At 45.3% G+C, this 15,444-nt stretch overlaps 1 protein-coding gene across 1 annotated transcript in view; it reads right to left on the reverse strand.

Moving 5' to 3' along the window:
* NECAB2 (N-terminal EF-hand calcium binding protein 2) overlaps positions 1-15,444 on the reverse strand; it is an 85,264-nt gene that overhangs the window by 41,948 nt on the left and 27,872 nt on the right. Inside the window, exon 3 of the mRNA XM_087739451.1 lies at positions 1,430-1,538. Within this exon, the coding sequence (XP_087595577.1) occupies positions 1,430-1,538 (109 nt within the window). The remainder of the gene's footprint in view (positions 1-1,429; positions 1,539-15,444) is intronic.

Below are 15,444 nucleotides of genomic sequence, written 5' to 3' on the forward strand. Positions count from 1 at the left end.
CTGGAGCGATCACTGCTTTCCAGGGGATATTTTGGATGGGTGGCAAAGCATGCACCACTCACACGGGCAAGACTCGATCTACCTGCTGCCAGAAGGCTTTATAATCAACCAGGCTATTATTTTTTTAAGCACTTACTTACTGCAAGACTTCTCATTTGAAATTGGATTCTCTTTTCATCTGCTTTTTGGACAGATTTTTTCTCTCTAGAGGAATAAGAGTCACACTGGAATATGACTCAAAGCTGGCTTTCATTTGTATTTCCAAACAGCCTAAACTACTCAGGCTTTTGAAGATGGGTTACTCTTGGAAAGAGAACACCACCAGTGGGCTGCGTCCTTTGTGCTGGTGCCCAACGCTGTCGCTAGCTGCCGGCAGAGGGGGCTCCCACGGGGGCCCCGCAGACCCCACGGCTTTGTGCCAATCCCGAACTCCGCCGGTGCCAGACACTTGTCAGGGGGATCACAAACATCTCAGACCCTCCCAAAGGCAAGGGCAGTCAGAGGGGCACTGAGGGAGAGACGGCAAAGGCAGGCGGAGGGGCTGCTAACGAGTTTGTCACCTTAATTTGATAGCTCAGCGCAGCCTGCAAAAGCTTGATTGTCAGCAAGAGCAGTCAGGTGCCGTATTTAGTGTCAACTTTGATGCAACATAAAACTAAAGCACACCTAGAGCCCTCCTTTGCCGTCATTTTTCCCTGCTGCTACTGCAGCTGCGATGCAGAGAGCGCAGTGCTGCTTGTGGATCCATCCACTTGCCCTTGCTGCCTTGCGGGGGCTTTGTACTGACAGAAGTGCAGCCACATCAGGCTGCTTGGATCAGAGCAGAGGCAAAGCATCTGCAACAGCAGCTGCAGGGCTTGGGCTGGCCTCTGCGCAGCTGAATTCCACCTTGAAGAGAAGGAGGCTCATTTCTTTTAAGTGCTAGAGCAATCACTGTACCAGGGGGTATTTTGGATGGGAGGTGAAGAAGGCATGGTCCAAGTGCAGGGGATAGAGAGAGATCACAAAGAGACAAGACCACAAATCATTCCAGTTTGTTGTGTGTAAAACAGCTGGATAGGACAACGCTTACAGAGATTCACACCATTACCTTTTATAGCACAGCGAAGCTTTTAGATAAAGTGGAAAAGCTGAAGAGTCATTTAAATACCTTCATGGGTAAAAACTAAGCATTATTTCAGATGCTGTAAAGATCAGGTTGCACTAAAGAAAATAGCCTGAAAAAAACACCAAGACAAAAGAAGTCATAGTGGCCATCACGATGAGACACGAACCAAGCAGAAATGAAGACTTTGCAAAGTTTTGCAAAGCGAGTTGCACCCTGCAGCCTCTGTGGTGCTTAGCTCTCTGGAGCAGCACTGCCCCTGCACACTAATGCCATGATCCAAAGGCTCCGTGAAACAAGGGGGTGTCAGCACAGGGAACTTACTTGGTGTTGTCTGAGTCAATGGTATGAAAGAGCTTCTCAAGTTCTTCTTCGTTGAGCGTTCCGTCAGAAAAAAAGGCCTGGAACTCCTCCAGGGACAGCTTCCCATCATCTGCAAACAGCAACACAGTCGCTATTAGGGAACAGGCAAAGCAAGGGGCACAACAACTGAAAATCAAGAGTTACGTTCAAATTTAAAGATTCAGACCAAAAATTATCTCCAAGTGCTTCTGCAGACCTGGCCCTCAACCAATGCAGAGCTCACCGGCCACAGGGTGGGAACTGGCAGCTCTGGCAGCACCACAGCCAGGTGAAGCTTCATTGCTCCTGGGTATGGGTCCATTGGCCGTTAGCAACTAATTGGGCTATTAACCCAAAGCATGACTCAAGCCTAAAGACTAAAAGCCTGCAAGTTTCATCCTAAAACTGAATTACATTTAAGAAGTTATGGAGCATTTTGTCTACCGTATGTTCAAATGATGCAGGATGCTCATTAAGGGACGTATGATAGATAGGAGAAGACCCAGGGCTGCAATTAATGACAGACCCAGCAGCATCTTTTGCCATCTCCACCTAGCTACACGTTCTCCAACACAGTACATCTCCCAGCTCTGGACAGAAACGCAAAATAGCAGCTACCAAGCATAACAAGACACATTTTGCTTCAGTTGTCAACTGTTTAAACACACAAGGACTGTGTCACCTTAATGTTGTGCTTTTACTTCTAAAGGGACCTGATGACGCACAGAATCCATCTGCCCGGCCATACGGGCTACAGCTTGCTGGGTGCCTTTTGGCAAACCTACCAGCACGCGAAGGAGTCACAAGACAGAGGTTTAATAATGTTCTCCTGGGTACCTAGAGAGGAACTTGCTGCAATTTCAGCAGCAAGCTCCAAGCTCATCCTTGAACGTTTATTTTGATACTGGTTCTGGCTAGAAGTGCACAGGCACTTTAGCAGCCTCATCTCCAGCTGTATGAAGAGGCCCTGCAGATAGTCAGTGCTTGGGGGAATGCGTCTCTGGTCTCAACTCAGAGACTGAAACATAACATCCAGATTTGAAAAATCTGGCCATACACTTTGCAGATTTTTTTAATATATTGGCCCCAGTGTTAATTTAATACTCAGCTTACTACAGCCTACTTAGATGACCAACAAAGAAAAAAATTATCAAATCCATGTACAACAGGATATAAGGAAGACTCCTTTGCAACTTTTGCTGATAAGGTGACAAAGGCTTATGCCTAACTGTTGTATCTGGAGCCTTTCACTGTGTGCTGTGGACAGGTACAGCATGTCTCTAAAACCACAGGTGGAGGCGAGAAGGTCTGAAGTTCAACAATAAAGCAATAGGAGAGAGACAAAAGAAACTTTAAAGAAACCTTGATTTACCTCAAGTTTCTTGTTCAAGCCACTGATGCTGCTCTGGTGTGCAGCAGTGCCTAGCACAGAATAACTGTCCCCGTTCACATACTATTTGGAGTCTTTCCATTCATATCCACAGAAGATTCATAGACTGGAAATGCTGTCTATTTTGCAGTAGGAAAACATATCATTTATTATTTAATCAGATAAATTATAAACCCTGTTGCTTCTCTTTCAGGAAATGATGCTAGAGGACAAAATTAGCCAACTTACCACATACGTATCAATATTTCTTCCCCAAACTAAATAAGTCTGCTGCTCCTAAAACATACCTGCATTGTCAAATGCTAACCCAGTTTCCCTTGCCTGACACAGACAAATTTAGACCAGTGATAAACTGAGTCCAAGATACTTATTTAATTGGCAATTACGAAAGGAACACAGCAGGAGAACAAAATCTACAGTAACGCTGGGTGAAAAGGGTATCATTTCCAGAGCACCACAATGGCTACACAGTGCCCAGCTGCCTCTATTGTTTTTCTTCATTCCTTCCCCAAAATGTGACCTCTTTGCAGCAGGCGGGGTGCAGAATATCAATGCACAGATGGGAGGATGGGTCACAGATCTGCTGTCTATTTTCGATTACAGAAAACTAAAGCATCTGGCAGGGGGAAAATACTTCAACAAGTACTTATTGCTTGAAGCATCCCACCAGTGTCACCTGGAGGCTAACCCAGTCGTGACAATCATTAGCTCAAGCAGACGAAAGACTGTGCCCAGAGCAAGAGCCCCATCCACACCATCCATCTCCACCTCTGCATATTGCACAACTGGATGAGAAGCTTCCCCCAACTCCTATTTATGCAGCATCCTAGCCAAGATCAAGGTCTGGTTCCTTCTGATCCCGACTGGCAATGAATATGTGTCTTCAAGCATCAAGATCAAAAGGATAACAGCATTTCTATCCCACAAGGGCTAAACAGGTCTTTATCTAGGGTACAATTCCTGCAAACCTTAAATCAGTGCTTGTTCACCTCGAAACTGTCCTTCCACACAGAGAGCAGGCAGAATTAAACTCCCAGGAAAGTCATATAAATCAACTTACTGGGAAAGACAAATTGTAAAATCAAGTGATTTTTTTCAGGAAAGTACTGTAATCCAAATTTACCATTCACTCACCTCCAAAAGACACAAAGGTGTTTCTCTCAAAGTTTACAGAAAAAGTCTTTCTCCTTTACCCAGTTTATATCTTAGAACTTCTCTCTTTCATTTTATTCTTGCTTGCTTTTTTTTTTTTTTGATTAACGTGTGCCAGGCTGCATTTTTGCAGCAGCCTCTGAAATGCTGGTGTTTAAAATCTGTGCCAAAATACTGCTCTGACTCCTATCTTTCAGCCTCTAGAGTCACAGGTGAGAACAGGGAGGCAGGTACCACTATGCTTCAAAATTTTTTTGGCATTTAGCAGCACAAAGTAATACAGGATGGGCGAAGGATCTAGAAGAAGGAGGAGGTGACAGTGAATTTTATTTAATTTTTGTTGTTTGCAGACCCCACAGAACTGGTTGGCCCCTGGCAGGAATTTGAGTAAAAGTACAAATTTTACTCATAAACAGTGCTTGGGACTTTCATCCCCCAACAAATAACACCACAAAGTACCAATCAGCTTAAAGCTGATCGTTATTTAATACAAGCTGGAATACTTGTCTGCAAACACACAAAGCAAAAGTCTTCCAGAGTAACAAGATAATCCTTGAGCTGCATATCTATAATTGTGAAACAGCCTGAAAGCCGTGGGTTGCTGGAGCCTAGCAGGCAAGGAAGCCTTGGGGGAGCTCGGGCGATAAGGGGAAGCAGACCAGGCTGGGATTTGGCAGTTAAAATTAAAATGGTAGAAAATCCTAGGCCAGAAGGATTGATCACCACATTACTGACACCAGGTCCACCCGCTGGCGGGTGCTGTGATAAGAGCTGATGGAGACACTGTGCTCCAGGAGCAGTCTTATCAGGAAAGACACAGAAAAGCAAGCTTTTTCTGAAAGCAGAAGTGTCTGTGCTCGCCAAAGAACGGATAAGACTTCCAGAAACCTGCTTTTTGCTGAAAGCTCCTGGGTGCGAGAGATACAAATTCTCCAAATGAATTGTCAGGCTTCGTACCAGAGTGGCAGTGTCAATCGTACAGTTCAACCTCACCCATGCCCTGCCCTGCAGGAGCTCGTCTGGAGACACTTCAGCCCTTCTGATAGGGAGGATAATAGAATAATTGAGATTCCGCACCAGATCTCACTAAACAAAATAAAACTTCCATCAGTTTTAAGATCTGGGGAAGTCTTTATGACTTTCATCTGGATAGTCAGACAGATGAAGGGTACAATTCCTGCAAACCTTAAATCAGTGCTTGTTCACCTCAAAATTGTCCTTTGATGAAGGCAGACAACCTTCTTTCACCTACTCACCCCCCTTCCCTTTAAACCCAGTACTTGAAGTCAACATCTAAGCTGGCAGCAAGGACAAATGCCACCAACTAGAAATCGCCTACATTGGCACTGATTGTCTGAGAAAAGAGATAATCAGGCCGCAGCTATTCTGCCATTATTTTTTCCTGAGAAAGTAATCTTCATTTTACTCTAGCTTTTCAAAATAATTCAATCACAGGCAAAGAGCAAAGCAAATTACCGGCGAAACAGAGTTATCAAAGTTAAAACTAACCAACGAGAGAAGGATATAATGGAGAACATCAGAAAGCCCCAACTGGGATTTTATTATTGCTCCATTTGCCATTGTGAAAATCTGAAGAGTCTAGGGGCAGCTTTTACGCCTTCTAACTCGCACAATCAGGTTGTTCTCACCTGCTAATGCAGCCAGGGGGAAAAAATCAAACTAAGATCATAAATCGTCCACGATATAGGAAATCTGATGGCTGAGTTTTTGGAAATCAACTCAACAATACAAATAGCTTAAAGCATCTACAAAATAAGGTCACTGTTCTGGGCCTGAGTTTGCTAAATCTGTTTTCAATTACATCAGGTTGAGACTGCTCATATATTTTCTAGCTATATTATGAATATATTTCATGACTTATCTTTATTACTCTGTGAGTTCTAAAATGCTTTAAGCCTGTTTAGTGTCCAAGCGTCAGCAGAGCTATGGGTAAACAAATTGGATTTTATTGTGGCCTGTGAATAGAAGTGACAACCGCGTTTTTTTTCTTCTTTCTTGGGAGTGTGTGCGCAGATACACAAGCCAGCGAGAACATAGACTGGCTTCTACCCTGGACCCTTCATCCAGTCCCCTCGGAAGTCAGCAGGAGCAGCTTTATTCATTTAAATGAAGCTGCATACTGACTTGAGTTTTCAGTCCTGGGCTGTTAGGAAAAATTACCTCCAGCTCCACAGATCTGATCTATGATAGATCTGAAAGATGCAGATCAGACACTAAATGTGAGACCTCAAAATATCCCTTTTAACAGAGTTTTTAATCTGCAAAACCTGCCTCAAAAGCTGGATGTTGTCCACGGTCAGGCAGCTGGACCCATTTTGAGATTTTTGCAGCAGGACTGCGCTGATGGGGATGTCCTGGGCAGGCAGTCCATCACTTATTACCACGTTTCCCTGTGCCATGGCTCCGACCGTAACACAGATCCACCCAGAGGTACCGGGAACTGCACCCCAAGACCTGGCTGCAAAGGGAAGCCATACTGAACAGGGGAAAGAATAATGAAGCAAATAGGCTCCTAAGCCTGGAGAAAGCCATTTCATCTGCCATTTTCAGAAGAATTCAGTGTGGGTTTTTTTAGACCATGTGTTTTTACCTAGATGCTGTCCTGACGAGTGTCTTGATATCCTCCAGCATCTTAATCCGTGGCTTTAGGAAGGCTGCTGGAGGATCCCAAATCAGGCTTGCTGAGCCGTCACTCTCATATGAAGCTCATGGGCCGTGTCCCGTGCATCACCGTACAGCTGTGACTGCACCTTGCACGGCATCAGACAACATTTTTGCTGGCTGAAGAAGGGGTGCACTCACTGTAGCCCCCGATCTGCCCCCAAAGTCATCTGCAGCTCCTCTGCAGCCAGCTGAAAATTATCCACCCACTTTGACTCCAGTATCACAGTGTTACTTCAGGGGCAATTAAATTTAGTTGGAAGCAGGCCTGGTGATTCACCTCCAGCTTTGGCTGAAGCTGTGAAGCCGCAGGAGCTCAGTGTGAGAAGCACAGCCTATGTTTTGGTGGCTCCTTACAAGGACAGGGCCATTGCCACTGGAATGCAGCCCCTGCAAATGTCTTTGATAATGAGATGTAACATACATCGTTAAAAGGAAATTACTACAATTATAGTAATTTTCTAGTGAGAGGAATGTAAGGAATTACTACAAAATCACCTTTTTTTTGAAAGGTAACTAACGCCCAGCCAGATGTTTTCACAAGGGGTGGTACCACAACCAAGTGATGTGCATGGATAACCTGAGAGACAGATTAATATTTCCATCACAGCTGATAATCTCTGTTTGAAACACTCCTGTGTGTTTCCTAATGCCAGCTGGGATGGCTGATGGGACCAACCGGTTCATGCTGGCATGGGAACGCAAAGGCTAGCACAGAAGAAGCCACAGTTTCCCATACAGACAAAGCCAGGGATTGAACTTCAGAAGCTGGGTTTTTGCTTACTCAACTCATTGGAAAACACTTGATAAATGCTTTTCTTCTTGCCATTAGCACAGTTTTGAGGTGGTGTCTCCTATCTTCTGCCAGTGACCCCACCACAGCTCCCACGAGCATAACCCACAGCGCCTCTCGTGCTGGGGTGGGCTGTGCACATGCACCAGAGCCCAGTGGCAAATGCCACATGCAGCTCTTCTTTCAGCATCACCATTTTCTTCTTGCCGTGTGTTAATACAAACCTTTGGGATTTTTTATCTTCCTGGGACATCTTTCCTTCCTGTGCTCAGATGAGGCCTTATGGAGACATAAGTTGCATGTAGCAAATGGAAGAACATCTCTTAAGATACCCCTCCCTAGTCATTTGCCCCAGTATTAAAGATCAGCTCTTCTTCAGTAATTTGAAGGTACTTCTCCCTGTATCAAAGCATGGAGTTCATCAAACAAAATATTAAGTCAATTTTGGTCTTTTTCTTTTGGCTCTGCAGCAGATGATGCAGTTTTGTGGTACAACTGGAACTGATGCATATTCAAAATCCTTCACGAGCGCTGATATAGCAGGACTGAGGCTCCTTTTTGTGCCAGAGTTAACCTTTTCATTTCCATTAAAAAAGGGGAAAAAGTGACTTTCATTTCAAAATGACCACATCAGTCAGCATAAGATGTTGAGGAGTGACTTAAAGCCTGGTTCTTGTCTAGGATGATGAGTATGCATGTACCAAGCAGAGGATGGCTGGCAATCTTCCCTGTAGGACTTGGCCTGGGGAAAAGTGGGGAGTTCCATTGTAGTCAGAAAACTGCACCTCCTTCTCACCAGAAATAGCCTGGGCATCCAGCAACGTCCATTAACATGCCAGAACCTTCCCCAAGCTTCTCAGCTTTTATCACCAAATCAAGCCTTTTGTCATCCTAGAATTAGAAGTAATTTTGAAATTATTTTTAATAGCAGCTATAGATAGATATCAAATGTAGGCCGGTAGGCAGGGAGACATGCAGGAGTGATATAGCACATTTTCTCCCACTGTCTTTTGTGAAGATTCTTACTTTTTTTCAGTTTCCCAGATTATCCTCACCCTGCTGTAATGAGCTGATTTAAATGGGTTTTTTTCTGCACTCACCCAATATATTGACTTTGGACATTTTATCACAGCTATTTAGGAATGTCTTCTAAAGAAATTCCCAGTTCTTTACAAATTAAACGCTGGGATCAGACTTCCCCAGGGTGCAAATAGCCTGGCCAGGTTCAATGCAATTGCTGCTTAATAGAGGCTATAACAAACCCTACCTGAACATTTAGAAGAGGATTCAGAGATACCAGTAGTCCACAAACCTTTCTTAATCCACCGTTTTCCTATGGAAAACAGCAGGTAACCTGCTTCAGTCTTCCTCTCATTAATTAGATTTTTTTAATTGCAATTTAAAAAGAAAATTAACGTCAACTGCTGATTTCAATATATTTGCTTCACAACTGCAATGGCACAAGAAAATAACTGTCAGCCCTTCCATGTGCTGATGCTCTGTAATAATTCATGAAAACCGCAGGTGATCTGGCCCCTCGGACACTTTGTACATGAACATGTTGGTCTAGCTCAGGGCAGACTAGTAGGAAAACATTCAGGAAAAGAAACCATAGCTTGCAGTAAGCAACCTCCTGGTAAATAGTGCATGTTAAGAAGCAATACCTGAACTCTTGATGCCTGCCTTTGGGCTCCAGCCTGGGCAGCTGAGAGGGGCCAGAGGGGAAGCAGCCCGGTTGGATGCACACCAAGGGTATCTACAGGTCAGTGTGGTAGCACACAGGAGACCTCTGGGCTAAAAACCCATTATATTGCATACAATAAATAAATACAAAGAGATTGGGGACATGCCTCTTCCCTGCTTTCTTCACTCTGCCCCATCAGGAGATCTCCGTTTCCAAGCTGTTGCAGCCATCAGCAGACCCAGCTTAGCTCCAGACATACAACTGCCACTGCCTCTCAGTTATTTTTCACCTTAGTTGGCCTCAGCCTGTCTCCTTTATATTGGGTGCTATTAAATGGCTGACTGACTTTGAACAACCATAGCTTTTTAGCACCTCTGATTTATTTGCCCATTCAAACTGGTTCCCGTGAGAGTTACACAAGTGCAAGCCACCACGGCAAAGCAGCAGATTCCTGTGCAGAGCTTGCAGACTCCTGGCCCAAAGAGCCCAATTCTCTCTTCCAAAGGTTTTGATCCTCCACATATTTAAACATCTGCCTTGCTCTCTCCATCATTACTCAGCCCCATCTTTCTTTGTCATCCCGAATGTTGTCTTCCTTCTCCGTTAATGTGCCTTCAGCATCTTCCCTCCCCACACTTCTTTTCGTTTTTGAACTCTTGGATGTAACCTGCAATGACGTTGTAGATACAGTTGTACAAAACTAGGATTTCTGTTTTAGAGGGGATTGTATGGAGAGAAGTGGCTGAAACATCATCAATCTTTGATCCCTACCATTTGATCCCCCAAATTTCTGTTTATTGCCCAGACAGCCTTATTGCAGACCCCTTCTTTAATCGCCTCCCTGAAATGCTGCATTTCAAAAATGCCAGCAAGCTCTCCAATAACAAACCTCCAGTCAAATCACACAAGCTATTGACAGCCTCTCTAAACATTTGATCTAAAGGGGAAATAAACCACAAAGACAGCACAGCTTGTCATTAACACGAGATCACTCCGTGCTCCAGTGATCCCAGAGCTGTAAATCCTGACTTCAAAACTTCCTCCTTCCATTTAAGGCAAAATTCTCGCAAGGACACCTTGCTAAAAGAGAACAGAACCTACCTTCTGCAGTGCCCTAAAAACAACTATTCTGCACGGGAAGTACTACAAACCATGAAAAATACACTAAAAGAAATTGTGGGAGAAAAACTGATATTTGGATATGTATATTAAAATATTAACTAGTATAGCTGCTATTTTCGTATGCAACAAATAATTCATTTCTATGCATCAGCACACCACAGTGTTATACATAATTCCCTGCAAGGTTAAGTATTTCTTTGTATGCACAATAGAGGTGGCCTGGGAATCACAGAGAGAGATTTAAAGCTGCTACTGAGCTCTGCCACCATCAAAGCAGAGGAGTGGGTTCATTTGGGAGACTTTTTTGCAATTCCCCACACACACTTCAAAAGCTACGCATGGTTTCAGGCTGTTGCAAGGCCCTTACTCTTGCCATGCCATGGTCCTCCAGACGCATCACACTGGATACGTTGAAAGGCAGAAAGATCGGGGTGATGGGCAGATATGAAAAACCATGGCAGCACTACGACAATGAGATGGGGCCTAAGGGAGCTCATGCATTCCTGGACTCCAGGTTACCTTCACCTTATCTGAACAAAAAGCCTCTGAGAAGCTACCATGGGTAACGTATTGCGGAGTCCCTTCTCTCCAGGGTGGCTGAGGACAGATCACACACATACGCCAGTGCCTGACCTCCTGCTGTGTTCAGCAGCAAAAAGGGAAACCTGGGCTTCTCTGTAGGGACAAGTCAAAATGTCACTTCTGAAGCTTGTCAGAAGACCACTTCATTTCCATCTCTGAGAAGGCAACCAAAAGCTCCATTTTGCTGAAGAGCAGACTCTGGGGGTACAGCTCCCTCCTGCACCCAGTCAAACCGGGAGAGTACGACTGATAATCTCAGGAAATTGCTGGAGCAGCCACAGTGTGGGCACAGCAGCTCCAGCGCAGCTGTTGGATGTACTCTGCATCCCACCAGATTTAGGGAACAGCTCAAAGACGAGGAGCCCCACCGCTCTGTGCATTGAGACAAGCAGCAACTCTGGACCACGGAGTTCACCCAGCATTCATCCTCCTTAGACAGCCACAGCACACGCATGCTTTGCCAAAGATCAGGGTGAACAGGAAAGAGAGAAGCAAGAAAATTTTAGATAGCAGGTTCTTCATCTTAAGTCAAATCATGTGGGGAAACACCATCGCTTACTGACAGTAATTCCTCACACATTCCTAAAACACATCGCAGTCTGTACAGGGCCCTCTCACTCCCAAAAGAGCAGCAAAACAGGCAGCCCTCTGATGAGGGAGGGGAGAAGGCCATATATACTATAGTTGCAGCAGAGCAGACTATAGCAGAGCCCAGCCTATGGGGCTGCAGACCTGCAGCAAGCTTGCCCAGCAGGTGTGTACATAACCATTTTTCCAAAACTACAATGTTGTCCAAATTTAGGTGTTATTTCACTGGAAGAGCAAGAAAAGAAGATCTTGGCATCATACTGACCTCCTCTGCCAAATTAAAAGTCCCTGCTTCGGAGTGGGGACAACTCAGAAAGCAGATTTAGAAAGGCAACGTATGTAATTTTGCACTGTGCCCCAGCTGGGAATGCGTTAGCTGAAACATTTGGGAACTATCAGCTCCAGACAGACAGACCGACCCCAAGTTTTCAAACTCGATCATTAAGCTTCAGCAGAAACGTCAAAAAAAAATGAACCAGGGATGATATATCAGGAAGTTTCAATCAACCCGACACAGGCCAGCACTACCAGCTCCACTACATCGCGGCTCTGCAACAGCCTATTAGATCCAGCTTTCTTGGAAACAGGCACCAAACAGGCTTAATCCCTCTCCGCTCCTCATTAACCAGCCATTCTCACTTGCTTTTTCTTCTCTAAGGTGCGGATGAATGTTTTGGAGGGCCAGGGTAGGGTTAGCACCATTTTACACCGAGCACTCAGCTTCAAAAAAAGGCAGAGGCAAGGGTTTGAGCAAAAGAGGAAAAATTTACGAAAATGCATGGTGTTGCCTCTCAAAAGTGTGGTCCTGGTGTGGCCAGGGCGAGGAGGGGAGGGGACCTCCCTGGGGTTTAGGCTGTCCTCGGCGGGGCTTGCAGCACCACACTCAATCTGGACGCAGCATGGTTTCGGCGGCAGAGCCGGTGCTGCTGGCAGCTCCTCCATGAGCTGCTCAGCGGGGTTCGCTACTGCCGTACCGCAGCGCTGGCCTCTCCCAAGGACAGCCTGCGCAGGAGCCACTGGGCAGCATTTCAGCTGCTGCCCTTCCCGGGAAAGCAGAGTGCCAAGACAGTTAAAAAAAATTGCTACAAATGCAACTACAACATTTCATTTGATTTCCTGATCCATGCTAGCAGAAGCTGCATTTCGACCTAACTGAAGGATTTAGTACGCAAGCCAGAACCAGCCCCCAGGTGCAATCGCTGCACCCGGCCCCCATGGGATGGAGGGGTCTCCCTGTGTCAGGAATGAGCCACCCAGCCACAGGCAAGTCTGAAACTTCACCTGGTGTCTGCCACTGGCAACAGTTACACCATGACTTTGTTTGCCCCTTGTAAAATAAGCATTATTCTGTGCTTAGTAAATCACTCACAGTGGATGAAAAGCACGGCTATAAATGACCTTTTACTACCACTGATAAGAAAGCGGCAGTGGCACCGTGGCTGTTTTGGTGCGGTAGCCTCTGGAGTTGTTGACTGGTGACAAATTAGCAGCAAATTACTGCAGATTATAGAACTACAAACACCTCGCTTTCTGCAGTCCCATGAAACAATATCCAGATTGAATTGGCAGCATCAACAGTTTTCCATTCAGCTAACAGGCTGTGCAGAGATGAAGACAGCAAATTAAACTAACTCGAAAAGCAAATACCTCATTTGCACTCTCAGAAGGCAGAAAAAGTTACCCTACTGCATTATCATTTGCAGCATATCGGACATTCAGGTCCTTGGGCCGGGACTGACAAGAAGTTATTTGAATGGCAAATCAGAACCTGCATAATTAATAACTTGCTTCCCTGTCTTAACCCCTGGACTGCGAAGTCCAGGCGTAAGCCTACAACGCTGATCTCTCGCAACATGAACATTTCGTTTCTTGAAACTCAATGGTCTCGAAACTCCCATCAAAGAAGTTTTAGGGTCTAAACCAAACTTCTGCTCATGTTCAGTGGGCCCTCTCTGAGAAACTCCTTTGTCAACAGCCAAATCTCCTCCACAAATTTCTTTTTTTGGGGTAATCTTTGCTTCAGGACTTGGCATAAACGAGAGCCAGAGCAGTCGCTCCCTGCAGGATGCTCCTGCGGGTTTCCAGCGCCGCCTGTCTCGGCTCCCCACGGGTTGCATGGGGAGAGCAGCCAAGCAAAGCCTGGCTGAATCCAGCACAGTTGCTTTTAATTTTATACTCCTGCTTAATAAGCTTCTGCACTTCTCAATTATTTTCACAGAAAAAATGTAAGCCCTATGCCTAGTGTCTCCAGCTATTTGTCCAGGGCAGGATGGATGTCTCAGCCCTGTCAGAGATATTTAATGTCTCTAAAGCAAACAATGCAGATCTTTTCCACACTCTTTCATCCATTTGCTTTGGCAAACCAGCTGAGCAGCACAGAAGCAGAGCAGTCCTGCAGGGAAGGCGCATCTGCTCTGAAAAGATTGCAAATTAAAAAAAAAAAAAAGTTTTTCTGCTCCAGTGAATTAAACAAGCACATCTTTAATCACATACTTCTGCAACTAGCTTTTAACAAAGCTGCAGCATTACTATCTTTTCTGTTTATTTTTTTGTAGCTGTTTGTTTCAAAAGTAGGTTAAAAAAACCCAGGACTCTTAGGCTTTTTGGTTCTAAGGGAGGGGAAAGGTATTTTGCTGTGTTTTCCACAACGCCCCATGTTGTAGAGAATAAAGTACAAATGACAAAATAGAAATTAAGACAAATGACAAATAAAATAACCAGCCACACTGAAGAACAAGAGCCACTGCAGCATCAAGCTGCACAATGAAAACCTACCCCCTGACCCATGCCAAACAGGCGCTGGTTTAACAAGTAGGTCACGGCGCAGCACTGCGAAAGGCATTTGATGTGCTCCACTCCGATTTAATTGCAAAAGCAGCCAAAGCCCGTTAGAATTGGCACAAAAGGCAGAGGGAAAGTTGTGTATCAACCCAAGACTCTTGTTTCGAAGCACCTCCTGACCTGCCTTGTCTCAGCATCTCCTTTCAGCCCCCATCCCCAGCATCCCAGCTACTGGCCCTGGGGCTCTGCGGTTCAGCCCAGCCTGCTTTAACTTGGCTAAATTTAAAATGAGGAAAAAAGTATTTGAAGGACAAAGCCATTGGAAAAATGCCCACAAGCTTTTTTTTTTTTTTTTTCTCCCCCAAGGGGAAAGTGGGGTCACCTGGCTTCTCTTCTTAGAGAAAACATCCAAAGGAACATCTGAAAATCCAGACCCGAAGTATTTCAGCTCTGTTTCAGTTTAATCCTAACACTTTCCCCTGAACACTGACAACAGCCGCTCAATTTTTATTTTACCTTTCCACAGTAAACCTGAATAAGCTTCCACTGAGTTCCTAAAACAGTGTAAAAAGAAAAGAAAAACCCTCTGGTATAGTTTTCCATTGAAAATTGAGAACCGTGAATGTATAAACCAATGGGGGTGACCAGTGCACGGGGGCTGTTTCCTAACACAGCGCCCTTCTGCAGCTCATTAAAACGCTTCTCTGGGAGACTGGGATTCAGAGAAGCCTTTGTGAATTTTTAATGCCGTGTGCTACTTAGCTTTTGCTGAATCCACATTTTCTCCACACTATCTCAGCAGCATCAGCTGAAGCTATGTGACCTGCAGCAGCGCGCGCAGCCTTTCCCAGTGTGACCGATAACCCGGGATCAGGCAGGTCCCAAGGGGATGGCACATGGACAACACGGGGAGATGCTGCCAGAGACCTCTGTGATGCAAACCTCCCCCAGGCCACCATCCAGGATTCAAGTGGTGCACTCACAGGGACACACGGCGAGGTGAAAGGGGCCGGCACATCAAGCAGTGCTGTCGTATATTGGCATGTCCAAACCCACCAGCACAGCACTGTTTGCAGCCTCTGCACAGGAAACCTCTGCTCTCTTCCCTTCTTTTCTCTTTAAGGTCTTATGCCAAGAGAAGCATGAAGGTGATGGCTGGAGAGCAGAGGGCGAAGCGACGGAGGCTGGCATGAACAAGCATCTGGGAAGCCAATGCGCTGTGC

The sequence above is a fragment of the Nipponia nippon genome, unplaced genomic scaffold (genome assembly GCF_047370975.1).
Source record: "Nipponia nippon isolate SJK-2023a ecotype South Korea unplaced genomic scaffold, ASM4737097v1 scaffold_7, whole genome shotgun sequence".
In the NCBI taxonomy this organism is placed as follows: domain Eukaryota; kingdom Metazoa; phylum Chordata; class Aves; order Pelecaniformes; family Threskiornithidae; genus Nipponia; species Nipponia nippon.